This window comes from Coturnix japonica, chromosome 23 (assembly GCF_054131305.1).
Source record: "Coturnix japonica strain WE chromosome 23, WE-NBRP24, whole genome shotgun sequence".
Classification (NCBI taxonomy): Eukaryota; Metazoa; Chordata; class Aves; order Galliformes; family Phasianidae; genus Coturnix; species Coturnix japonica.
In genome coordinates, this window is record NC_140685.1 from 8,472,241 (window position 1) to 8,499,933 (window position 27,693).

Sequence of the window (27,693 nt, forward strand, 5' to 3'; positions counted from 1 at the left end):
ACACCTTGCTACTAACACTGTTCTGCCAACAAGACTAGCTTTTCCATAGCTATTCAAATATGAGACCTGGGTGCCTAACCAGCTCTTTCAAGCTGGTTTCCAAACTCCAGCCAAAAATCACTTTCTGATTCACCACTTTCTCAGGCACACCAGTATGCAGAGTACGCCTGCAGGCTGGTACTGTGCTGTACAAAGCACTTAAGCACACATTTAATTATACTGTGGACCAGGGATGTGATTAATCATATGCTTGAAGTTAAGCATGTGCTTAAGCATGCTACTGACCTGGAGCTCGAAGTGGATGCAACTGGTGTTGTACTGCTCCCCATTTTCCAGTTCTTTGAGGCTTGATAAGTGGAAAGGTTGTAAGAATATTCCCATGGTTGTGCCCTCCTAAGAATTCATCCAAACTCTGCTTTCAAACTTTTTTTTTTTTTCTTTTTAATTGCAATTTTTGTTGCCATTCTCCCCATGGCTCCCCAGATTACGGGTATTATGGCATATGGATATTATTTATCAGCATTAAAACATGAAGCAATTATTATCATTCACAAACATTTTCATCTAGTTCGACTAGATGATCTTGGTGATCTTTCCCAACCATAATTTATAATATTTTATATCTGAGAAGTGTCCTCAAAAGAAATACGAAGCACATTATCAGAACTGCTGCACCGCTAGCAGCACTCATCTCATGGAAGAACTCAGCCATAAAACACACATCCGCTATGGGTGGCCACATAAACTCATGTTTCATTGCTGCAGTGTACACAGTACTGGCCATGTTCCTCACTGTGCTTAGCCTTTCCTAGGAAGGTGGACTATTCCTAGTTCATCACAACTCCTGGGAGATCAGACTGTCTCCAGCCCCCAGGAAGGAGCAAGCAGAGGAGCAGGGGAGCAGACAGCTCCTTTTCCTAAGGGACAGCTGAGAGCCTCCTCAGTGGCCAAGGAAACCACTGCAAAGAGATATGGAGGGGTGGACAAGAGCTGTATCTCAAGGCAGGTGTGTGAGTGCCAGCTGGAGCAGCCCTGCAGCAGGGAACACCATGCCCATGTTCTACCCCATAAAACCATTTAACACTGACCAGACAGGAGATTCCAATTAAAGCACAGCAGGTGCAAATCGACTTCCAATCAGCAATGGAGAGCGCAGGAGGTTTGATTACAGAAGAGGCACTTGTCTCTAAGGGAGGTCTCCTTTGAGAAAGAGAACAGATACAAGTATTGATATACAGTCTTCCACAGGGAGGAAAAAGTGCATCATTAGGGAACCCCCTGCTAAGCTGTAATGCTGCTCTGGGAGAATTTACATGACCTGCTCTCTCATTTCAGCTTTACTTCACAATGTTAAACTTCAAAATGCTTCCTACAGATAGCTGGATACACCGGGAATACTCTGGTTTTGAGTCCAACCCTGTGTTTGCAGAAGCCTCCTTAGAGCAGTAACAGGACCTTCCTCCTCATTTGCTACATTCCTTTAATTCAGCTGGACAGGACTTGGCAACACAAAGCTGAGCTCGTGTTCTTAACATCACTGATGTTAAGAGCAGGTTAAAGAAACTCAAATTCACTTGCCACAGACTAGAAAGCCACAGCACCATCCAGAAAAGCAGGACTGCACCATTTGGTGCCTGCTGAGTGCTACAAGCACACCTTGCTGGCGGAGCAGCTTCAGAAACACAAGTTTTAGGGTCTTTTCCATGGACAGCCTGAGGCTGGTATTTTCCCTTAGGTCCCCCCGATTTCTGGAAGCTGGATTGGGATATATCCCATTTCTTAACTAAGAATGGAGGACCAACTAAGGTCCTCCATTCCACATGTATTTACTCAAGAAGATGATGGAGGAGAGGAAGAGCGTATCACTGCCCCGCAGCAGACTGTGCAACACCAGCTCTGGTGCCTAACAAAGGTGGGCAGCGAGTTACAACGTATTTCTATTTGTAAAATGCACTTTGAAGTTCAAAAAGGGCTAAAGTTCAAAAAGTTGCAGACTTTGCAAAGGTTCATTTCTGCGCACACTGCTGTGAGATGATGAAAGCACTCATGGCTGCCCATCCACAATCACTGCCAGCACCAAACTGACGCAGCACGGGGCAAACCCTGCTGGGGCACACACAGCTCCCAGGAGATGTTTCAGGGCGAACCTGCTGTGTCTTTGGAGATCTGCACACTCACTCAAACAGCCACCAATCCCAATTTACGTTATAAGTTTAAATTCCTATCAGATGTTTTGAAACAAAACTGCAGTTTGTGGAGGTTTTTTTTTGGTCTTTTTTTAAGGCAGTAATGCCTTGAACTATAAAGACATCCAAAACTTTATGTAACGACCATTACATAACACCTCAAACTGGCTCTTAAGCGTTTTCCTTACTCTTTGGAGTTCATACACTTTTATTTGGGGCATGTGAGACAACGAGTTATACAAGTGCAGTTACTCACATGGGCCGCGTTTGGAGGGAGAAGAGCTCACTCCGGTGGAAATCTTAAAGGGAAAGGTAAAGAAGTTTGCAAGACACGGGAAAAGCATTCTCTCATTGAGTCTCACTGCTCTGAACGGTTGGTTAGAGTCTGAGAACCCAGGAAGGGCAGAGATAGTGCTAGCTTTACAGCCTGAACGCATGCAGAGCCTCCAATGGCACACAGCACTAATGTCATAAATGTGTGTGAATGTTCTCATTCAGGCTGTGATTTACTCCCCAAGGAGATGCACAGCTAGCTGAAATATGCTACATGCAAACCAAACCCTTCCAATGAAGTGAGTGCAGTATGTGAATCCTGGAGCTAAATTTAACACAGCTCTCATCTAAGAAAAGAGCTCTCAGCATTGCAGCTAATGCTGCAGCTCACACGGGCAGAGCTGTGCTGGAGTTCTCTCCTTTGATACACTGTTCTGGATGACGCTCCTGAAGCTCCTCACTAACTCAGATTTAACAATTTCAGGTTGATTTATTCAGCTGAATTTTGTTCTCGGTGCCACTGTTTCAAAGCCAAGTCAATCTAAGTTGCTTTTAAAATGCAGACTCAAACTGGTTTGGGGCACATGTAACTCCTGTGAAACAGACACTCCCAATATATTAAAATGCCTTCGACTGTATTGCTGAATAATCCACAACACCCAAAAAAACCCTGCTGTATACCATAAATATCTGATTACATTTTTCCAGTCACTGCATTATTTGCTTGGTTTTATGGTCAAAGGCAAATTAAACCGGACTGGGCAAGCTCAGTCGTGATTAAGCTCCTTCCTCGCTGCTTCTTGCTCTGCAGAACGGCTGTGTTTGCATAGGAATATTCTCCTCCTCCAGAAACATTTCTTTCAAAATTAACAAATGAAGTCCCAATTATACAAAATATCCTTGTAGTCAAAGCAGATTTTGCAATTTAAAACATTTTAAATGCAACCGAGACTTTGGATCTACTTTTATAAGTACCCTTCAGGTGTAAAATACACCCACAACAGTGCGACTGAGGAACTTCTATCTTCCATAAAGTAACAAAACAGCACAAATAGTTTAAAACCTAGCACGTTTTAACTGCATTCAAATCCTTCCTTATGAAACCATCTTTCTTTTCATGCAATACTTTTCATGCAGATTCTGGCTCCAAACTCACAGATCAGTTTGCTACAACCCGTTCTGCAGTGCTGACTGCCCGCCGGGTCCCACTGCCCCCAGTTTGTTCATCTTTTGATCAGTATGAATTCCTGCCCAACTCTCAGAGTTTCACTCTATAAGCTCTTAATTCATTTTCCAGCGTTGGTAGGTTGTCGCTCGCTCCACCCTCTCAAATATCAGCAATCTGCTGCTCTTAAAGAGAGCTCCGTTTTGGGGAAATGTGATATTATTCCAGATGTTTCAGCTACAGCTGCTCTGCCCAACTCGGCCTGGTCAGCACTCTGTCACAAAGCTCAGCATCAAACAGCTTCTGGGTTTTATTTCTTAAACTCTGCACTGCTGTATGGGAATGTAACCCTCCCAGCAGCAGGGCACGCTGAGCCCCGCGCGGCACAGAGCAACAGAGGTGCTCCTAAAGAGCTCTACATTTCTTCCCACAAGCACAAAAGCACAACTAACTTCAGCACATCATCAGGCCGGTGTCCATCAGCTTCTGCAAGCTGCTGCTTGAATTCAATGTTGGCGCTTCCAACCACATTTCTCACAGTATTTTATGAGTTACCAGACAAGGAGAGATTGCTGAATGAAAGCTGCCTGAGCAAGACTGCAGAAGCTTGGTGGGATGGGATGGCATACAGTTAAGGCAATGTTAATGAGTGGCAGAACTAGCAGGCACGGTCAAGACTCCAATCCCAGACCTGTAAGTGGTGTCACTAATGTGCACAATGCCACACAATGTGAGCACACCACACACTCGTGGACTTGCAGGATGCTGGAGAAAACTTTCTGTCTGCAGAGGGGAAGAACAAAGGTTCACTGCTGCCACAGATGGGAAAACACCAACAACATAAAGCTCCTGAGCTGACAGGGCACCAGGATCCATGTGAACACCAGGAAATCAATACAAACCACAGCTACTGAGCAGTGCCCCAGAAATACTTGGATTATTTACTGCTAAAGCAATATGCCATTAACCTGCAGCCCATCAGGTAGGCAGGGAAGCAGAAGCTGTTGCTGGACCAGCATCACCCCTGGATCATTTCCTACAGCCTCAGCATTCCTTCTCCACACTGTTGCTGGCTCACAGAAGGCTTCATGCAAACAAACACACTGGTGATGGGATTTCAGAGTGCTGCTCTGCCCCCAGCAAAGATGGGGCACACAGTGTCCCACACTGACACTCCCCTCTCTGAGATCCAAGCAGCTGTAATCCCCCTATCAGTACCACCATGTGCACACACACTCTTTTCACTCCCTCTCCTAAAGCAACTGAAGCCAGGCAGAAAGGTGAAACCTCTCTACCAAGCAAAAATAAGACCTGGCAAAGGGAGACAACACTGTGCTGAAGTCACACAGATGCCACTCATCCTTACAGGGATGGCACATGGACTGCAGGAAGCAGCTGAAGCCCCAAAGGCTGTGCCCTGGAGGCACTCCTGATTCTCCTCTCCCTTTTGGGACATCACTTTTGGGTCCCCAGGAAGGGAAGTGATGAAGCCAGCAGAGCTGGAAGGCTTTTCTCAAGCAGGCCAGCAGTAGGAAGGGAAAAGTGCACTCCCTCCAGCTGGCTTGCCCCTGCATGAGAAGGGATTGGCCTGCAGCAGGGCTGGCACAGAGCACGTGGCTTTGCCAACTGAAGGCAGTGCCAATAACCAGGGGAAAGGAGAGGTCTGCGAGGTGGTGCTTCAGGCCTACAGAAGTCTGTGCACTCAGTGTGCAGGGCTGTAACACTCAGCCAGGCTTCTGCGAAAGCTCAGACCAAACAACAGGGCTGATAGCAGGCACAGCCTCCATCTAACCTTCCCTCCTTGATCACATAAACCTGTAATGTAGATACTGCACTTGCCACGCTCAGTGCCCTTCTGGAACTCTAAATACAACCCTGGCTTGAAGGTCTCTATCTGCAAACATAGAGGACCAGCGGTTCCTAAATCACAGACAAACATTTAATTTCTTTTGGTCCGATTCAATGAATATCCTGCACGAACCCCACCCCTCTGCCCAACAACTCAGGCCCTTAAAGCCCAGACAGTTTTCTTTCAGGCCTTATCGCAGATAAAATATGGCCCCTTTTTTGTTGAAGGAGTAGGACTTGCCAAATATTTACCAACTCTTTCAGCAGGCTGAAAATGTCACTCTTGCAGTGTAATAAACTTCCCCAGAAAGGCCCTGATAAATAGAGAGCCTTGCTGTACTGCCCAGAACTAGTTTATTGTGGCTTAAGAATTGCCAAGTCTGACGGATGAAGAAAGCGCATTTGTACACACAGAAACATTAGCAAGAGAGGCATAAAGTTTAGAAGTGAAAATAAAACAAAGCCCCATTATTATTAACTGGGGTGTGGGGGGGAAATAATAGAGCCTGCATCCCAGAGAGCAAAGCACGTTACTGAAAGCTCCGGAGCTAAAAGCAGTAATTTAAGAGCTTGTCCACAACTTGCAGCAGAAGCTCAAATCATCTTATTTAGCATTTGGAAAGTGCTAAAGCGTGGCCTACCCCCAGTCCAGCCTTCGGAGCAATACTATGCAAAAATAAAATAGGATAGTTTTGCTTTGTAATCTGACCCACAAAAAGTCATTTGGGGCATGAGGGAATGCTCTCTTCTCCTCCAGCCTGAGCTTTAATTCAGAGGGAATGTTTAAACTGAACAGTGTAAAACAGATGCTGAGAAATACATCCGCGTGGCACTGCGTGTTCTTTGGGGCACAAACAGAAGTTGGGGAGCGCTTATCGATGTGGCACGTATGGCTACAATAGCTGCAAACAGCGCAAATGAGGGGAGACAAAATACATTCTAAGTATCAGAAAGTCCATCAGCAGAGTTCCAGCAGCCACGAACAACTGCATCCATGTTAGCTCAAATGGATGAACATTGCTGGGACAAAAATGTGTCCTTTCACCTTGGCAAATACCATTACAAGAATCTGCAGATTTCCAGAGGCAACTAAGGAGGCAGAAGCTCAAACAAACAGATTTAACACATCTCAGTGTTGGCACTGAGCTCTATGAGCACCACGCTCTGACTGGACATTGAATGAAGGACCCAAACCAAAAGACAGCACCTCAGTAACTCTGCACAGCGCTCCAGCACAGGGCTCTGGGGGCCGAACTTGCCTGCTTGAATGCAGGAAGAAAACAATTACTGCTGGAAAAAAATATCCAGATTATGCTAAGTCTGGCAAAAGCCAAACCCAGCCGCTTACCCGGCTTTCCAGAGCAAACCACAATTAAGAAAGATTCCTATGAAAGAGAAAACTCCGGTTCAGCCCACCAGTACACAGCCCGGGCAGCAACACCAACAGCCACAGCAGCAATCACTGCTGGGCAGCGATACCTGAGAAGCTGCACAAGAAGTTGCAAGGAGAGTGCTAAGGAGGCACAGAAACCTTCCCCCTGCTCCCCCCTTTCACACCATCAGCTTTTAATGTTAACGATAGGGCTCCGCGTGCTCTAAGTATTTTTACACCATGCTTGCCGTCCCGTAGCTCCCTCGTTCCAGGGCGGATGATTAGAATCAGATTTCTGTGATTTCACTGCAGATTAATTTCGTTAAGAGCTGAAGATCCGCGGGGAGGAAGGGCTGCGAGCAGGGCACCCCTGGCAGCGTCCTCTCCAAAGAGGGTAGCAGTATTTCTGCCTTTCCTCTGGACTTTCACATACTTTTCCTTTTTGTGGCTGCTAGGCTGAGATCTCTGGATAAATGGGTGTATGGGGATAAGAAACGTGCAAAAATAAATCCCTTCAAGTTCTGCTTTCAAAGAAAACTCCCAGTCAGCACCAAGAGGAGAATGGGCCCAAGGCAGCCCCGTGCCCACAGCCGAGGGCAGCTGTGACACTGTGCACAGATCAGTGCTTTACACCCATCCGTGTGCACAGACACACGTCAGAGGGACGGCTATTAATACACCTTGGATGTGCTGTGCTGGATACAGAGGGCTGAGCGAAAATGGAAAAAAAGCCAAGCGGTGCTCTCTGATTCCATTTACAAACTGCTACTAACTGCAAAACACAAAGTGAGTGCTTTGATGGCTAAAGCCTGCAGAACCCAGCACCGAAACTGGGGTTTGTTTGCAAAACTCACAGAGGATCTGAGCGACAAAGTTGTGTCGGTGTCTGTGCACACTGAGGGCAGCAATACACCAAAGAAATTACGTTCAAAACCTTCCTGCGTGTTTTCTGAGCCACCCCATCGTCCATTTGCTTTTATAGAACACGGCCATGAGAACCCTGCTGCCAGCTGGCCTGCCTCCTAATTCTAGAGCACTGTTCTCGACTTGACAAGAGAGAAGGGAAGACATCTATGACAAACAAGCAACCATGGGGAGTCACGAAATAATTCTAATCTAAGAACCTAAAATGTAGCACAACATAATGCAGAATGACACGGGAGCGATAAATACGTGCTAGAGGAGCAAACAGCCATCCCCACACATATCCCCACACATGGCATTATGTGAGCATGGCGCCTGAAAAGGAGCATAAACCAACATCCACAGAGCGTGCAGAATCAAAACCAAAGGCAAATGATAAGGAGCACCCGATGGGCAGGGGGGAAAAAGCAGTGACATAAACGCGAGGAGCAGCGGAGCCAGGCCGCTCCGTGCGTGTGACTACATCTGATAAAAGGGGAAAAAAAGGGGGAAAAAGGGGAAAACAAAAAAGAGACGAAATGAAGAAAACAGACGCGTTGTCTGAAAGTGAAAGCGGTGAGGAAGGCCGCCCTCACTGCACGGCGTCCCGCACGACCACCAACGGCACCGACCCGACGCGAAGGGCTCGACCCTCCCGGCGCTGGAAGGAACGCGACGCACTTACACTCCGCAGAGAACGAACTCGGTCCCATCGCTCCGGCCCGCGGGGAGCCGGGAACGGGAAGGCAGCGGCTGAGGCCGGGTCCCGGGGGCGGCGGCCCCAACCGCTCCGTCTTCGCCCGCTGCGAGCCCGGCAGGTCCTGGGAGCCGAGAACTGGGACTTTGTAGGCCAGTTGAAGACACGAACCTCTCATCTCGCCCGCAAAGACCCAGCCCTCAGCTCGCCTGATCGGGCACGGATCGCGATTTTTTTTTTATTGAACTAGCTTTTAATTCCCTTCTCCGGCCGGTGTCTATCGCGAGCGCCGAGCCCCGGCCCCCGCCCCGCGGCCACGGGGGACCCCCCGGCAGCAGCAGCCACCGCCCCGGTCCGAGGCAGAGCCCCGCGCCGCCCCCCTCCCCCATTGCCGGCTCCCCGCAGCCCGGGCCGGGCCCGCAACGCGCCGTGACTCGGCACCGCACAGACCGGGGAACTTCGTGCGCGGAGAGCAAAAAACGCCGCGAGCTTCCAACAGAGCAAAGAGCCCGAGCCCGACAACAGCCGGGGGAGACGGAGCGGGGGAACGCGCCGAGGGGACCCCCGGCCTCCTCCCCTTCCCCGGGGCCGCCGGTCCGCGGGGTTACGGCCGGGAAGGGCTCGGGATCGGCTCAAGTCCGTGCGGAGAAGCTGCGGGCGACCGCGGGCCCCGACCGCTCGCGGGCGGATAGTGAAGCTGGTATCGATCGCATCGAGATTTGTTTTCCATCCTTCCTCTTTGCCCTCGCAAAAGGCAAAAGAAACAAATAATCACATCGTTGCCACCAGGGACGTTGCAACATTTCTGTCGGCTTCCCAGGCGCTGCGCTCGCCCCAGCGTGATTTCAAAGTCCCGACCCAACACGCAGCAGCAGCAGGGCAAGGGGGAGGAAAAAAGAAGAAAAAAAAAAAAAGGAAAATACCAAAGAGCCCAAAGCAGCCATGTAAAAAGAGAAGGGAAAATAACGGCGACGAAACACCCAAAAACATCAAACCAGAAAGAGACGAGCTGCTCCGTGCAACGTGACGGCGCGGTCCCGACGCGGCGCAGTTTCCGTCCGGCTGCAGTCACATCCCTCGAAAGTTTGTTTGTTCCACGTGTTGCGGCCGCGGCCCGGTTGTGTCGGCCCGGCCCCGCACACCGGGGCGGCACAGGGGGCAGCTCCGCCGCTCCCCGCTCCGTTTAAGGAAGCGGGCGGTCCCCACCCCTGAGCCGGGCAGCTCCCGCTGCAAACCCGGCTCGGTGAATTTGGAGGCTCTTCCCATGCTGCCCCCTCTCCACCCCCCGCCCTCCCCGCGGCTCCGCCGGCCCATCCGGCCCCGCACGCGGCAGGAAGGGACCGTCTCTATTCCCGGCCGCCCCGCAGCCGCCCCGCGCTGCTCCCGGTGTTGTTGCTCCGGGGCAGCCGAGCCAGAGTCCAGCCGAGCCGCGCCGCTCCGACCTGCGCGCCCCGCGGCCCACGGAGGGCGGACGGTGCCCCCTGGCGGCCGCTCGATGCCCGGAGCGACGCCGCTCCAGCCCCGCACCCGGCAGCCCCTAAACCCTGCGGAGGGAGGAACCACACGGAGGGTCGCGATGGGCAGCTCCTCATTACACGCAGTGCCCGCACGCAGCTGCTCGCTCTGCCTGCCCCGTACGCGTCCCTACGTGCTCAGCCTTCCCTTCTCCCCATGTAAACGTGCTGTCTGCTGCTGCGATGTCAGAGGACACGCAGGACACGCTCTGCCCTCCTGTACCGGCACCTTTCCACTTCCACTCGGTACAGCTGGGTGCTGCACTGCTGGGAAAACCTGAGCACGGCTGCACCACGTGTACAACATATCGCTGAGAGGCCTCTGGAAAGCCACAGCCACATACACACACATCTTATAAAGTACTGTAAGAAAGTAGTGCAAGGCCTGCAGTAATGTAAGGCCCAGTCAGAGGGGTCACTTGAAACACCACAAAAAAAGACAACAACCTTCCTTCCTGCACATGAATCTTAAAGTTATTCCTCTGCACAACCTCACCTGCCTTGTGTGGTTGAGCTTAGAGTCACTTTGGAATGATGCCTTTACACACTCTGCATGTTAAGCCACACATGAGCCCTGCCTGCAGCTCCCAGGGGCTGCCAGTTTCTGCACCCCCCGTTAATCCAATGCTGCTGATCCTCCCAGTGACACAGTGAGGAAAAGGGGACAAAGCTCACACACACTGCAGAACACTCTGGCTCCTACACATGACTGTGCCCACAGACACTTTATGACAGCAAAGCAGTGAGATACAAAGATAGAGGACGTCACTTACTATTTCTGCGAGCTGTCAGCAATCACGGTGATGTGCACGGAAGATCACAGCAGGAACAGCTCCATCGAGTTGAGCAGCACAGCTCCAGGGATGATGAGCTCACAGAACAGAATGGAAATCCCAGAACACGAGAACGCTTTCATCACCTCTTCTGTACCTGGTAGGAAAACATCAGCTGAGTGAGAAGCTCCAAACTCCAAACAAATCACAGCCTGCACCCACAGCTCTCATCTCTCAAACGTTTGGGTTCAGCAGAACAGAGATGTGCATCCCTGGTGTCCGTGCAGAACTTCTTCCTGCATCCACACACACACACACACACACCACAGCCACGTGTCTGCAGGCTGCACCAGGAGCCTCTGCGTGCTCAGAGCTTTGGCAGCAGCACTATTATGGCTGTGGCAAGTGACCGCCTGCCTTGTGTGGGCAGAATGGGATGAAGAGAACTTGAACTGGTCTGTACTGTAACTGCTACGCTCGACCAACGCTGCAAAGTCATCCTTTGCACAGAAGGAAGTGTTCCTTGGCCGGAAGCCTGATGAACATTTAGAGCCAAGGAACACGTTGCTTAAAAGCAATAGGAGAATGCAAAGTGAATCACGGGAAAAAAAAAAAGGTTTGAAAGAGAGGAGCTGTATGAGGACTTTGTGAATGAGATTTACTAAAGGAAGGTACGGAAATGATACGCTGTTATCATCTGGAATAATGATGCTCAGGAATTAGTTCTGAGTGGTGCTCAGTGAACACTGGTAGAAATAAAGGCTTGCAAAAGCTGTGTGCAGGACATTCATGTTCACAGCCCTGTGAAGGGCTCAGGATGCTGCAGAAATCACTGTGGTTTAGAGAGAAAAGTCCTCAGCAGCCTTTAGGAATAAAGAGATTCATACTGCTGCGGAGGCTGCAGCTCACACACACCAACTACTGATTCTCACTTGGTGTTTTCACTACTCTTGCTCTTCAGCTGAACCAAAGAACCACTCATGACAACACAGACCAACACCCAGCGCGAAAATCATAGCAAGAGTCTCACCTCCATGTATGGAAGGACGAGTGTGAGCCAGGGAATGGAGGCTCTTCCCAGCGCAGTGGATGGCACAGCTCCTCAGCTGGCTTCCAGACCAACTGTTTGATTTGCTATTTTCAGTAACCTCGTACAATGTTGCCTCTTGTCTTCCTCTTGTCACCACCAGTACTGGATGTCAAGCACGTCCTGTGAGATCAGGGTAAGACTTTCACACAACGCTTTGGCCCAGCAGGAAGCCTCGTCCTGCGAGACGCTGCTCAGCTGCTGACAGCCTGCTCCACTTCCACTGAGGATCCCGTGGTGCTGTGATGGTAACGGGATCAGGCAGGTGGCAGACAGGGCCCCCCTCAGCAGGGGATACATCCTTACCTGGGGTCAGGTCTCTGCACTGCAGCTCCTCCCACAAACACCTGCTGTATGTTCTCCATAGTGAGCAGAACCCACGTGCTGGGAATGTGACTGCAGCCCGTCTGGATGAGAGGTGGGAGCAGGATGAGCCCCATGTTCACTTCAGATGTTGTCACAGAAATATCACATTGTAAAACACAACTTTCACAATTCTGAGAATAAACATCGGCACTTTGGTTGAAGCTGTTTGGCAGCCAAAGGGCCAACATATTAATAACATCAGACCAACAGCAGCCCAGAACAATAACCACGGAACAGCAGACCCTATTGCTTCTGAAAATAGCCCTGTTTGGGAAAAAAAAAAAGCATTTCTACAAGACCCATAACCCAGCAGTAGCTTCTTTATGGGCCTTCACAAAGGCTTCACCACATGGAAGGCTGATGTGCCACCTCTGAAGCCTGGAGAGAGCTGCTGCAACATGCAGTGGGTGGGAGGTTGGGCTGCACATCATTGCCTGGGACACAGACCCTGGGGATGCAGTTTGGTCCAGCTGAATACATGCATTAACCCAAGTCCTCCTTTCACAATCCTGCCTACGCCCGTGCAATGCCTTTCTCTGCAAGCAGAGCCATTGATTTGTTAACTCTTCAGCATGTGGCACTAAGCAGCATGTGAGCAAGCACGGCTCACAGCCAACAGTATTTCAGCATCACCCCTTGCTGAAGAAACTGGACCATCAAAGTAGTTGGATACTATGATTAGCACGAGAAATAACTGAAAGTCCACTGCAGGCACAGGATGAAACTTGCAGGCCATCACCTGAAAACATCAATCCTTGCTAGAGACCCAGAATCAGCCAGTTTTGTGTTTGTAATTAAACCAATAGCAAACTCATGATTGAAAACTCCTGAACCATTCGCACACAGCGCACTGCAAGGACCTGACCCACACAGCTCTGCACAGCACCAGCAGCACATCGGGGCACATGGGAAGCCCAGCCAACCCAAGTGGCATCTTGTGGGCTCTGCCCAGCTCTGAGCAGCCCCGTGTCACTGTAGAGCTGCAGCTCAGCTCACAGACCAGCACAGCTCACACTCCATTTGCTGGCCAAGGCCCAGCCAGAGAACCCCAGGCCAGCTGTCAATACATGATGAATGTCCCACCAGAAAACGGGGCCTTCGTATTTAAAGCACGTGTGTCTGTGTGTCTGCAGGAGAGAGGAGAAAATCAAAGCACTAACGAGCTATGATTAAGCTCAGAAATAATGGTTTCCTGTTCAAACACAGAACTGTGTCTCTTCTTGGTACAACTACCTCATCCCCAATTGTGTCTATTAAAGACAATTACCACGGGAGACAGATATGTGCAGCCAGATGTGGTTATGTTACGCACAGCGCCATGTGCAGCTTGAATTCCTTGTGGCTGAACACGTTACATATATTAAAAAAAATGGTGTGTTTGTGCACAGAGGAGCAGCTGTCAATTGGGAAATCCCCTTAGCCTGCTTTAATCCTTCATTCCACAATCCCCAGGGATTAAACAAATGCACTAACATTATTTACTGTAACGCTCCCTCCATGGGGGGCTTCAGTCCATGAAATCCACTCCAGCATTTGCAACTTTCAGTTGTGAAATATGCTGCCAGCGTTCTATATTTGGTAGCTTTGCAAGTACTCTTTAAGTTGGGCCCAGAGTGATGAAAGGACAGGAGTCAGGAATTCAGCTGCAGCAGAGGCTCGGCGTGGGAGCTCACTGCTCTCTGCAGGGCTCTCCAGGGGCACCCAGCATTGCAGCGACTGCTGAGAGGGGACAGTGCTTGTGGGACTATACCAGACACTTCCAAATGGAAGATGTTGCCATGGTACTAATCCTCCCACCATCTATACACAGAGGGTACAAAACGAGGTTTTTGAACCCAGTTCTGTCAGTAAAGCCTCACTTGCCTTCTGCTTTCCTTCTCCTGTGACGCGATACATGTTTGAACCTGGGTATAATCCCCATCAAATGAGTGACAAGGATTCCACCACTTCACAGCCCTCACACCCCCAGTAACGCTCTGCACAGTGCCACCATCCTGCTCTTGGGACCATTTGTGGCACCCAGCAGTGACGTACAGCAGCAGCAGGCTGGGACTGCAGGAACCCTCTGACAGATCTGCAGCAGTAGCTGACTGTTCAGTCTCATTCTTGAGCTTCCCATGTAAGTTTTTACAGCCACTGGAAAGACAGCAAACATTAAACCCTTTCCTTGGCCATCCTTGCCTTGAATTCATATACAGTTTGAATTCTTTAGTTTAGCTGCTTGTTTGAAACCAACACTCCTGTTCCAGTTATCACTGATACAACCAACCCAGCAGGCCACAGCCACACTGAGCATCACCCCCAAGAAGGCACAGCAGGGCAGGCTATGCCCCACCATCATCTCCAGGCCCACGGAACCATATTGTGCTGAATGCAAAGGAAATAAATCGCCATTCAAATATGAGGTCTAATAGTTTGGAAGCCGCATTAATCCGAGGTCTGACTGCTCCCATGGCACTGCATTTGCAAACAGACAATTTCATCAGCTCCAGTATAATTTTTTCCAGCCTACACCCAGCCACAGCAAAAACTGCACTCATGTCACTGCCCTTCGTCCTGCAGTCATCTCTCAGTGGTACATCAGCGGGTGCTCACAGAGACAGAACTCCAGTGCACAAACCTCACAGGGCTGGGCTCTGGGCCTGTGTTTCTTTCACACACTTTACAGCCAGGAGAGAATAAGGGAGAGGCACAGGGCTCCTGTGACCAGCAGATCTCCTGCTGCTGAGATGGGAGGAGAAATGAGACTGTAAATCTCCCATCCACGCCCCTTCCCTGCTCTTCTTTCCCCTGCATGACTGAAGCCTGGCTGAGACACACTGCCTGGAACATCAGCTGGTACCTGCTGACAGTCACTGCCAGCCAGCACCACTTCTTCCACTTGAATTCTGCTTTCACACATTCCCTGGTGGAACCGCAGCACCAAGCGCTGCAATGGCAGCCACTGCACTCCCCACCATGGGAGAAAGGACGCTGGGTGCCATAAAGCTCATTCACAAACCTGAGCTGCCACCACCACCATCACACTGTGCCTCACCCAGGGGCTGCACTCTGGTCTGGGTACACCCACACCTCACCATCAGCAACTAACTGCAGGCAGCAGCATCCTCAGCACCAAACTGCCACTGCAGAGATGCAATTCCCCAAACGGTTCCCAATGAAGGAACATCACAAGTTCTTCCCTCCCCACATCTCCATGGAAGGGGACACTGTAACCCAGAACCTCCAACACAGAGCGAGGACACTCAGTTTGCCTTTCCCACAGCTGCCATAAAACAGAGTTTTCAAAGGAAATAACAACATCAAAAAAGCTGAACAATTCCTTATTTCCTACACACTGTCATTACTTCTTTATATTACTGAAAGCTGCAGCACTCAATGGATTTCTATTCGCAAACACCTACCTGCTCCTCCCGCAAAACAAATCGAGCCATTTCTGCTTCAGCCTTCGGCATGCAGACAAAAACATTTTTTATTCATCAGTGGTAAAAGGCTGCAGCCATTTGACTTTAAACACAGACATGCTTCTGGGCTCTCCTCCAGGAAGGCTGTGTCACCCAGGCTTCAGATCGATATGTTTGTCTGCAGAGTCACCCTCCTGATCTGTCATTTTTCATTCTGACACAAGAAATGCCTTTTGGTCAAACTTCAGCAGTCCATTAAATTCCAGGCAGGATGGAAACGGGACTCGCATTGCTGTGGCCGTGTGAAGATTTCCACAGTTTGGGCTTTATTTACTCAGAAGTTAACGTACCCATCCACACATTTGCCACTCAGATAACGGCGCTGTGCTGGTTCTGCCTCACCCAAACCCACTGCAGACCACAGAGCTGCCAGCTGCCCCATGGAGGGACACCCAAAAAGCACAAGCACCAAGAAGGCGGCTCCATGTTTCCCAACTGCAGCCCCTGGGACAGCCCTGGCCGTGCACCACAAGGTGCTCACACAGCTCAGGAATGATCTCACCATATTCCTGAACCCAACACACAGCTCCCCCTGTGCTGCTAATGCTGGGGAGGACACGACAGACACTCATGAGGGTCTCAAAGTGCTGTACATGTCATTATACTCCGAACAAAGAACACGGTGCTTTTAGTTCCCATTCACTTTTTGCTTCCCTAAAGCCAGCATTTCTGTCAGCCTCCCAAAAGCATAATAGAGTCAGAAAAGACCACTGCTAGGAGTGATTCATTTAACGCTTATTTTTAAGAGGAATTGCAAAGGGGTCGTGATGATGTCCGGGTTCTGAAGAAGCCCATTAGCCCATCAGCTCAGCAGGTTCCGTACCCGAACACAGCTCAAGATTTTCTAGCAGTGACACACACTTCAAGTACTTAATAAGAACACATTATGATTAACCATTAAAAGGAGCCTCATTTTAACCCCCATTTAATAGTGTCACATTCAGAGGGAGACTCCTCAGTGTTTTTTTTTTTTGAGCAAAATCAAAGATCCGAGAGGAACCCAAATGAGAGACCTGAACGTTTTGGTTTGTATTTGGTCAGGTTTTGTGTCCAAAACAAACAAGGCTCTCCTGCCCACACCGCCCCTCGGCGCAGCTACCATCAGTGCGTCATCATCTTGATTAAAGTTCACCGACCTTCAGGACATTAATTATTAAGTCAAAGCCCAGCTCAGATTTCCTTCCCACGTAAGAAGGAGGGGACGGGGATTTGGGCAGTGGGAGGGCAGAGATCTGCCTCAACACAGCCCTGCAGTGCCAGGAGCTCCCATAGAACACAACAGTGCAGAGGTAGCACTGAGCAGAGCCCCAGCAGTGCCAGTGAGCACGGCAGGACCAGCTGAGAAGTGATGAGCAGGTGATATTATTTATCATTTAGGCTGGACTTTGCTCCCATGCAAGCTGATGCAAACTTGTTGGCTGAAATGGATCCCTGCTCCTTTTCATCCACTGGGGCCTGCTGACACACTGGATGCTGCTCCTGTCCAAGGTAACACAGGCCAAACACAACATGAATGAGAGGTAACAGGGACACATCAGGATCCAGCTGCTCACAGCCTGAACTGCTGCAAGAAGTCACTGGGAACCTGCAGCCTTTACTGCTGAGCCAGGGCTGCGGGCAGCCCCCTCCAGGAGGCTCAGCTCAGCATCTGCCCTGATGTAACACAGCAGCCCATCCCTGCAATAAGCCCAGCACAACTTCCCAGGGGCGACACGCTGCCCTGAAAGCTTTATCTACTGGGAATTGTGCTTATAACGAAGCCTCCACCTGTTCCTTTCTGCACAGGTTATGATGCTCGTGCCCTACAACTGCTGCCCGTGAGGGACTGGGGAGCCTTGAAGGCGACAAAGTGGGACGCGCAGAGAACCCGGCATCGCTGCGCGGGTGGGATCCAGGCGGGTGATTTGCTGCGCTCACACCGCCGCCCTCCGGCAAAACCTGGAGCTCTGCTCCCTCCTCCCTCCCCACGGACCGGGGCCGCTCCTCACACTTTCCCCGTTCCCCCCTCGCTGCTCCGCCGTCTCTGCGCTCACCCCGCCCCGGGGACACGCGGCGGAACAAAAAGCGGCCGCAAACCCGGCCCGAAGCGGCCCCGCACGGCGGGGATGAACCGCGTTGCACTCGGCAGGCACGGACGGGGTTCGAACCCGCGATCTTCGGTTTACGAGACCGACGCCTTACCACTTGGCCACCGCGCCTGACGGGCTAGCAGCAGCCGCGAGCAGCCAGTGGAAGGCGGCGGCGTCCGGAACCGCGGGGAGCGGAACGGACAGAAACGGATCGGAACGGAATGGATCGGAACGGGGGGAGCAGGGGGGGTTTCCTCCGCTCCGAAAGCGCCTCCCGCGACTCCTCCTGCATTATCACACCCTACATCCACCCACCATCCTCTGTCAGAGCGCAGCGCGGTTTATCATTTCCGCAGTTATTCGTGTTCCCCCCCCCCGCCCCGGGGCTCCCAGCTGCCGACCCTCAGGACGCCCGGCTGAACCTCGGCTGCGGTGTCACATCATCAGCCCCGCAGCGCAACGCGACCCCCCCGGCACCCCCCGGCACAGCGCCCCCTGCCGGCACAGCCGAGCCTGGATGGAGCCGAGTGCGGTGCCGGCTTCGTGTCGGCAGGACGCGACCTGGGACAACGTTCGATGCACTGTGTGTGTGCTCCTGCCCCTTCCCTGCCTCCACAAAGCAGATCTGATGCTGAGCCATTAAAGCAGGGAGAGTCAGTGCCACAGTGTGTGGGTCAAGGGAGATTTAGAAGGGAGCAACACATCCCAGGAACCATCAGAGCCGCGAGCTTTGAGACTCACATGTTGAACGCTCACCTGCAGGGGTGAGATCAGTGTCTGATGCCACAAATGGTGGGTGTGCTCCCTTGGTGTGCACACAAGGTGCATTTTCTGTCTGCAGAGATTCTCCTTGGCACCACCCGAGGTTCCAGGGGTCAGAGCTCCTGCAATCTAACTCCTGCTCTGCCTGAACTGCCCCCTGCTCTCAGGACCCCTTTCCTTTCTCCCCGTCCCCCAGAAGATAAGAGCTGGGTAAAAATCACCACGAGGAGCTTGGAGATCTCAGTCCCATTTGCACAACCGGGGCTGTGAGCTCTCAGCACAGAAGGGCAGCACTCAGAACAACTGATCCAGGCTGAGCCCCCAGCAGCGGGGTGTGATTTCTCATGATGAGAACCGTAACCCCTTGTTAGTGCAGCGCACACAAAGCCGGGCACACAGCACGGCCGCTCCGCACAGAACCTTCCAGAACTTCACCTGGCACCTCCACAGCCAGAGCCGCGCTGCGACCCCTTCCTTTACTCCAACAGTAAAAGTAAAACCTGGAGATGGGGACGGCAGCTCAAAAAGGAGAAAGTTACAAAATAAAGCGTTACCTCAGTGTTCTGGTCCGGAAGGCAGCGGGGTCCTGATCCGTGGGGGGAGAACGTGCGGGGTCCTACAGGGGGTCGGGGTCCCGGCCGATGTCCCCCCTCCCTCCCGTAGCAGCGCAGCCCCCCACAGCTCCTACGGCCGAGGAGCAGCACGCGGAGCTCGCCCGTATCGCCACAGGTGCCGCTGTGATCCGCAATCAGCCCGTGGCAGCTGGACACAGCCCCGTTAACTGCTCGCAGCTGCAACAGACCCGCTAAGAGCTCGAGCGCGACTCCTTCAAACGTACCGTGCAGAAATAGAGGGACTCGAATCGCCCCCCGTCCCCGCGGACAGCTCTGCAGCCGTGCAGGGAAAGCAAACCGTCCCCGTGTGTTGTACGTTACAGCGAGGTGAAAGGATTCATGGAGCAGAGATGGCTTTATTGGCCCCATAAAGTACTTCAAGAAAATACAGGGAAAATAACACAGTGCAACAGGACCGACAGCGCTTCACGGGTGGCGTAAATTACAGAATGAAGTTACAAAGAAGCGTGTGCTGTTATTTTTCTGGCTGCTTCCTTCTGTAGCGATGGAGCGAATGGATTTTGCTCAGCTTCAAACCCGGCCGCCCTTCAAGTCAAAAATAAAACCCCTCTGAGGCGGCTCCACGGGCTGAGGATGCAGCGGATTCGGGTTAAAGATCTCGGCTGTCCGAGGAGGGAACATTGCATTCGATACATCACAATTCGGGATGGGGCCACCAGCAGACGCTGCTTTTTGTACCATTCCCTATCGGTGCTCATCACCGGCTGCTCCGTAAGACACAAGAGGGAACAATTCAATCATCTGACCATGCGGGGGGGCAGCGCTCCGATGTTTTGCAGCAGAGCAGAGTTTACTCTGCAGCTGCTACACGGGAAAAGCTCCATTGCTCACGTCTAACACAGGTGGGTAAGGGACGCTTTGCCATCAGGGTAAGAAACTCTGCCCCGTTACCTTCGTGCTCTTCACATTCATTTTCAGCTGTGCAGACCCAGAGTCCTTCCTTAGGAAAAGCAGCCACAGGAGGCAGGAAGGGAAGCAGAAATCCAAAGTGTTTTACCCTAAGGAGGAGGATCTGTACGTTGGCACTGCTGTTTGCTTTTTAATTGCAATAGTCAAAGTAAATCAATCACCCACTTCCACTAAAATAACCCCAGAACTGAAATTAACCTAAAATGGGCAACGCGTTCACAGGTTTTTGTCTGATGTCCATTTCAAATAATGTCTGATGTGAATAAAAATTACAAGCATGGAGGCAGGACCTTAACGCACAGCTGGGTGCTTTATTTCCAATTAACCAGAACTAACAAGCAGACAGAACTGGGCTCATGGTGACACCAGAACAACCCAGGGAGTGTGTGAGATGCTGCCGTGAAGATACAGCGCCCTGACAGCACGTGGCTGAGACAAGATAAGGAGCTGCTGGTTGTGTTCCATCCCGTTTGCTAAGGAATTTCAAACATGACCTCGTGCTTCTAAAAAAACCTGTAGAAAATGAGTATATTTTTACACCTCAGGCACATGAATACAAATCTGAGCTATTCTGTATATACAGACATTTACATGACGTGAAAATCTCAGATGAAGATCAAATGGAAAAAAAGAAAAAGCTTTTATAAAAAGTACCCAAAGCAGCAGATGAGATGTGTAGATACAGTGCATTGTAAATACAGTGCATTCTCACAACAGAGAAGTCAAAGGCACAAATACTACAATGTCTAACCATGCAGAAAATGGAAGTACGACCTGTGCAACAAAGCAAAACCAACAGCTCCCACAGGTGGGTTTACAGTCATTCTCAGAACATCACAGAACTGAAACAAACCATAAGTGCAACATTGGCTGTCCCGTAGCACGGTGAAGTGTTCACACCAAACCAAATCCTCCCTTCCAACTTCCTTTCTCCAAAGGCAGAATAATTCAACTAAGGATAAAGGATTAAATCAAACGGAGCTGACGTTGGGTGGTGTAACAGTCACTGCTCCAACTGCCTGGGTGGAAGAGTAACTGCAGCCCTCCTGCATCCATTTCTTACTGTGTATTGAATGTGTGTCTACCAGCGCAGTCCCTCCCCTGCCCTTGGCTGGGGCACAGTGGGCTTTGCAGAGGTTTGCCAGGGTGAATTTCACTTTGCTGAGAGCAGTGATGTGAAATCTGACAGCTCCAATGTCACAGTTGTACCACTAACAACACCTACCTAAGAAACAAACACAGATCCTAGGGGTAGGTAACCAAAATATACCAAGGAAGTCCATGTTTATTAACGCTTTCTTCACTAGGCTAAAGTTGAAGTTAAAAACATTCTCTCCCTAATGATACGTTTCAACGTGTACTGCTCTCACAGCTGGAAAAAAAGTGTCAATACCAAAACAATAAACCAAGGGAAAAAAAGAAAGATGTGTAAGGAAGGCAATGAATGTAACACTGCCCCATCACCAATGGCTGCAGTCATCCAACCTGCTGATGTTTCAGTCTGAATGGGCAGCTGCATTATCTGTGAGTTACGCTTGCTAGGCCAAGCCAGTAGGTTTGTGCCTTGCAAACAAGGTACAATCACAGCCTGCCATTGCTGTAAGCTAAGGGCAGCCACAAGAGCTCCTCTGTGGGAGCCACCAGTTCTTCCTTTTCCATTTCTTTTTATTTTTGTCCCCCAGCATAACAGAACTCTTCTCTCTCCTTCCTCCTTCTTCAGTGGTTATAGAAAACAAAGGGTGAGAGGCAGTAGGTGAGAATTTTCTCTACATCTTTTTAAAAGGACAACAAGCTACTCACAATGGGGGTTTCAAACCTCTTCTAGTCACTATATAATAAAAATCCCTAATAAATATAATCCACAGCTCAAGTTCCGCATTATTGTGTGCTAAACACACAAGCCTTTGGTTAAATTACTGAAAGATTTTGTTTGTAGTGCTCAGCTGAACCAACACTGTCTCCTAAAACAGAGAATAACCACAGAAGTCCCAGCGAAGCCTCCCTCTGTGCAGAACAGAACCCTCATAAGGATTATAGGATTCCAACCAACACATGTACAAAGTTTCAATAAATGAGAAGAAACTCACACATGCTACACACTTCAACAGCAAACTGCCCTGGGATCAATGTCTTGGATTGAGAAATACTGAAAAAACGATCCCAAGGTGCTGCCAAGGAACAAGGTGCCAGCAGCTGCTGAGCAGTTCCTTGCCTTTGAAACCAGCTGCTGGCTACATAAGCAGTCATGCTTTCTTGGATATGTTCCTTAAGTACCAAACGACCTAACAAGAGTATGAATATTACTGCTTATGCCAGAACCAACACAGCTACGGCTTAGTTAAAGTTTGAGTCGGTTTTCACTGAAATCAATGTAAGTGAATGTAATCTGGTAAGTGTCAGATCTGCTGCTGCTTCCTTCCTTCCTTCCTTGGAAAACATCCCTCAGACCACACCATGCAGCTTAAGAAAACAACACTGTAGATTCACTGCCACTAAAGAAGAAAAGAAGTATTTACTTGTGAATTCTAGTTCTTGGACTCATTGCATGCCATTAGCACTATGACCTAGAGACTGCTGAACAGCGACTGATGCAAGCCACAATCAAGGTTTACTTACACCTTCCAAACACTCAATTACTAAACAGATTAGGCAGTCTAAATACAGTAGGCCAAGACCCCTCCTGGAGAGTAGAACAGAGCCTTGCCTCAGTAAGACAGCAAGGTGTTTGCTGATACACCCATTAATTAATGACACTGCACTCAAGTGCCTACAGAGCTGGATGAGAAACATCTGAATTTCTCCCAAGACCACAAAAGGAAAGTTTTGGCAGCAAAAGTGTATGGATTGTTTTTGAGACATGCTACAAATCTCTGTATTGAAGGCTCCTTTAGAAACAGACTGGACGGTGACAGTTTGTCGCTGTCACACTTCAAAACACAGCAAACAACTTGAGTCTTTATTACGAGTTACTAAAAAAGCTGAAAAATGCTCTGCTGTCAAGATAGTTTTGAATCAGCACCATGCTCAGAAACCAGGAGCTGAAGGCTGGTATTTGGAGTGGAGCAGCCAATATCAGCACATCCCAAAAGACCAAAAGTTTCAGGAACTTTTTAAGTGCAATTTTTGGAGGAGGTATTTTTCCACAGCAGCCTGTGTGTGTGATCAGCCTGGTGAAGCACTGCTCCTATCCAGGAGCAACTCGTTTCCTTTTTACCACCATACAAAAATACCTGCAGTGGTTTGCAATTAGTTTGATCAGAATATCGCTCGGCTTTTCAGAACCTACAGTACAAAGAGCTAAAGAGCAGACCAAGAGACAGTACCTCGGATTGTGTTTGCATCCCTGAGGGTTAAATGAGAAGCATGACTTTAACACAAGAACGTTTACTGCATTTGAGTATTGCTAGAATAAGATTATACCATATTTCTGTTTGAGATACTGACTGAAATATGCATTCTCTGGAAAACTGGTACCCAACCACTCTTCCCACTGCTCCAGTGACCCACCAAAGATGATCTCCCTTTCTGCCAAGTTACCTTTATGTCATAGAATGTGATGACTGATTTTATAGCATGGAAAGGTTCTCCCAGGTTTGGCCTAGTGCCTGTAGTTACTGGTGAGCTATTATCAGACAGCTAAAAAATGCCATTGCCAACTAGTTATTTTTAGAGGTGGATACCGTAGAGGAAAACGTATCTGCCAAAGAAATGGATCTCCCACCTCCAACTCACGTTACTTGTGAAACACAGAAAGTGTCTGGATATGTATTTGAGAGCTAATTGAAAACAGCACCATGCCAACAGCCCCACAGGTATGGAATCGAAACTTCCTAATGCAGTAGAACGAAGCTACAGACACCACCAACGTGGTGGTAAGAAACCTCTTCAAATGCCGACACTGCAGAGCAAGGAATGAACACCCTTAAATTCTGAATCAGCTGTGTGCAGAGCTGAGCAAAAGTCCTGCACATCTGTGGGAAATTCACTGCTGTGCACTCTCAGCTAACATGGCGTTCCCAGGATTGCAGCCATGCAGTGCTCAGTCACTATCAGTAGCCATTAACCTTTTACATATTTACCTGCCCAGAATCTTGGATATTACCACATTCATTTCTTCCACTCGAGTCCTTAAGCTCTGCAGGTTCAATGAAGCCAGCTGTGTGTGCTGCTTCCCAAGTGCTCAGCACAGCGTTCTGCAGACTAGTCCTAGTCCTCAACATTTGCTGACCCAACAAGAACGGGTTTTAGATGATTAAAATTTTAAAGTTGAGTCCAGTTTACATCAAAATATTCAGGGGAAAAACATTCAGTCACCAGTCTGACCTGCAACAGCTTCACATATGTGTAAATCCAGAGCAGGAGAGTGGGACAGACGTGTAACTTACCAAGCAGTAAGTCCCATTAGCAGGGCTGCTGGCTCACCCAGCCCTGCACAACACAGGACATGAGCAACAGCCACCCAACAACTGAAACAGTTCTCAGTGGCCTACAAGAAGAGCAAAGTCCTTGGCACAATTCACTAACAGCACCATGCAGATGGAGGCATCATCACTGAATATCAGGTGAAGAGTCCTCCTGGCAGGTATCTGTAGGCAGCACCAACCTGGTTTAACTCTGTCCTACCTGCTGGGTGGCACATCCAGAAGCAGCAGTGGTGGGAACAGGGCGTACTGTGGGGTGATCCACCTGTTTCTCCACACACAGAAGCTGCTGCAATTTAGCAGAGAACATTTTACACCGTTCCCAGCTGGTAAAGGGATAGTCTTTAAATCCCTTCCTTCAGATTACCCTGTAGCCTCAGGAATCCAGCCTTGAGACTTCTCTGTTTGATCAAGACTGTATCATTTCTCCCAGTGCACTGAAGTCCTACTGACTTCTTTGCTTCTGGGATGTTGCATCCCATGATTATTCCTCTGCTCCCTCTGGCTTTCCAGTTACTTTACACCTGCCTACTGCAGATACATAGAAACAAATTGCTTTTATTTTCTTGCCTTCAACAAAGCCTAATTTCAGTATCGCTCCCCCTCCCCTTCCCAACACTCCAGCAACGTCACTGAAGGCAAGAACACAAAAACCGCAGAAAAAAATATATATATTTACACCCATAACTGAATACATAGATGTATTCAAATTCAGCAAAAATGTATCACATATACACACCAAGATACATCAAGAGAATACTAGGGGCAAGGCTGCCCAGGGCAAGATATACACGGAAAAGCACAGCCACTGCTACTGTAACATTCTCCTAGGGAGTGTATTCAATAGAGGAAACATCTCCAGGCATTGGGCAGAGCCAGATCACTATTAGGAAGGGCCTATTTTTGTGTGCCAGCCGGCATCAATCGCAAAGAATTCTGAAGTGGGAAATTTTTACCTTAAAAAAAAAGCGCACGGAATAAAAATTGCTTAAGTATCCAATTATCAGACAATTCCATAAGCTTCTTTTATATAAGCCATGTTATTAATTACAAGGGTCCTAGCCCTACAGTACAGAGATTCAGCACAGGAAAACACAGGCACATGCTGAAGCCCATCCCTACTTAAGGCAGCAATTAAGCAGACACTCAATTTTAAAGCTTTATGTCCTGTCCCACTGACTTCTATGAGCAGTCACAGTACATGTTTAAAGTTAAGCACTCACACAACTGCTCGTGTAAATCAGATCACATTCCCTGCTCAAAGCTCCAGACAAGCACGTGTGTCCTCAGTCTGGACTGACAGCTTTTGCAAGACCAAGCTCTTCTATCTTTTACTGCCCTAGAAGTAAAAGCCACTTCACATGAGACTTCCCCTATCACTGCATTAGGACCCAGGTTGCCTTTCCCACAGCTTGTCCACAAAATGTCAGTCTCCGAGGAATGAAGTGTCTGATGGTAGGAAAGCAACTTAACACATATTGTATTATTTTCTTAGAACTGAAATACGCTCCTTCTGTGAAATATCTAAAATTACAAAGATACAGGATTGCAGAATTCATCTGAACAGCCCATGTGCTACCCACACTGCAGAAAGAAAGGACTGGAGAAGGACAGGCTCAAGCAGTGAGCAATGGACAAAAAGCTGGACATGGGTCAGTAGCAGAAGGTCGACTGTACAACAGTGGGTTGGGCCACATCCAAAGAGGGATGGCCAGGAAGGTGAGGGAGGTGACTGTCCCCCTCTGCTCTGCCCCTGAAGCCCCATCTGGCATATGGTGACCAGCACAAGATGTGGTGCTGTTATGAGTGTGTCCAGAGAAGGCCAGGAAGATGAGAGGGCTGAATCACCTCTCCTGTAAAGGATCAATAAAGGAGCTGAGCTTGTGCAGCGTGGAGAAGAAAAGGTTCCAGGGAAACCTCACTTCATCATTCCAGTATATAAAAGGAGCTTATAAATAAGAGGGAGATCCATTTTTTACAGTCTGATAAAAACGACAAAGGGGAATGATTTTGAAAAGCAGGGGAGGAAGATTCAAGTTTGCTGTTCAGAGGAAATCCTTTACTTAGAGGGTGGAGAAGCAGGAGAACAAGCCTGCCTTGAGAAGCAGTGGATGCCCCATCCCTGGAGGCATTCAAGGCCAGGCTGGCCTGATCTAGTAGGTGGGTGGTACGATCTGTACAAGCTTTAAAGTCCCTTCCAACTCCTGCCATTCTACAACGAACCCCTGAAAATAGGGGAATAGAGTTGAAAAGATTCCTAGACTCAGTGCTACAGGAACCCTGGCATAAAATATACACATGTGCACACACACACTAAAGAGTGGGTTGGCTCAAAGCATCCCAAAGCAGAGTGATCATCTATAGAAAGCACTTGGTGCTGACGGTGGCAAACAGATGGATGGTGATTTTACAGATAGCAATAATTCAACAATGTCTTCCACTTCTTTCTGTTTACTTTATGTCTTTCCTTTTCCACTGATGTTCTTTTACTGGATGTTGTTTAAGCAATAAAGCTCAATTGAACAGGAAATTACACAGTCAGCACCGGTTAGGAACTGAACCTGGGTATAATGTTTGCTTTGTGGTACCCAAATTCCTGGAAGAACAAAAGAACAAATCTTGCTCCTAAAGTCAGGCTCACATCCATATGTGTCCACTGTCTTTCTTCCACCTTTACAACTAGAGGTAGAGTCATTTTATCCAGTATCTAAAACAGCATAATCCAGTTATATTGTTATTACATTAATATACAGTATCTATCTTGACACAGGTATTGAAAGTGCAAGGAAGTCTAACCAAGCCAATTCGATGACAAATAACAGTGTACCAAATGTCATATAAACACACCCGCGCACCCACACTCACATGTAGTGTATATATATATATATATATTTATAGATTAATTTACAGTATCAGAGTGTTGTTTAGATCCAGTGGCATGTGTAGAAATATAGGGCAGTTGCTGCTTTTCCTTTTTGTATTCTCTTCAATTCTTTATTTCCAAGATAGAGGGGTTGTGATCTAGGATTGCCAGAATGATCTTGTCCATATACTGTCGTAATCTGTAATTGATCTCTTCCTGTTCTTTAAGGGCTTCCATGAGCTGAAACACAACATTTCAGTTACTCTTGCAGAACAGTTTACAAAACAAAATGAATTCAGACAGGTAAGAGACAATCACTTGCCAAGATCATCAATTACCTCATGCAGTATGAGCCCCCAGCCTCCTGCCTTTATCTCTGTTAGGAA

General features: G+C 49.1%; 1 protein-coding gene, 1 long non-coding RNA gene and 1 other non-coding gene across 10 annotated transcripts in view; all 3 read right to left on the minus strand.

Moving 5' to 3' along the window:
* The window catches only part of LOC107322036 (uncharacterized), a 36,424-nt gene extending 24,366 nt beyond the window's left edge, over positions 1-12,058 (minus strand). Inside the window, exons 1-2 of the long non-coding RNA XR_004309256.2 lie at positions 11,762-12,058; positions 10,732-10,888 (exon numbers count right to left, since the gene is read on the minus strand). This is a non-coding gene — a long non-coding RNA (uncharacterized LOC107322036). The remainder of the gene's footprint in view (positions 1-10,731; positions 10,889-11,761) is intronic.
* A 5,716-nt stretch (positions 12,059-17,774) lies between these two features.
* On the minus strand, positions 17,775-17,846 carry TRNAT-CGU (transfer RNA threonine (anticodon CGU)). Its single transcript has one exon. It is a non-coding gene; the product is annotated as a tRNA-Thr (tRNA).
* Positions 17,847-19,429: 1,583 nt separating this feature from the next.
* RAB11FIP4 (RAB11 family interacting protein 4) overlaps positions 19,430-27,693 on the minus strand; it is a 70,005-nt gene continuing 61,741 nt past the window's right edge. For 7 of the 8 annotated variants that reach the window (XM_015879657.3, XM_032448235.2, XM_085523140.1 and 4 more), the window contains one exon: positions 25,097-27,547. In XM_015879657.3, the coding sequence (XP_015735143.2) occupies positions 27,431-27,547 (117 nt within the window). In that variant the 3' untranslated portion in view covers positions 25,097-27,430. Of the gene's footprint in view, positions 27,548-27,693 lie in introns of all 8 variants that reach the window. The other variant, XM_015879655.3, reaches the window with a different exon arrangement.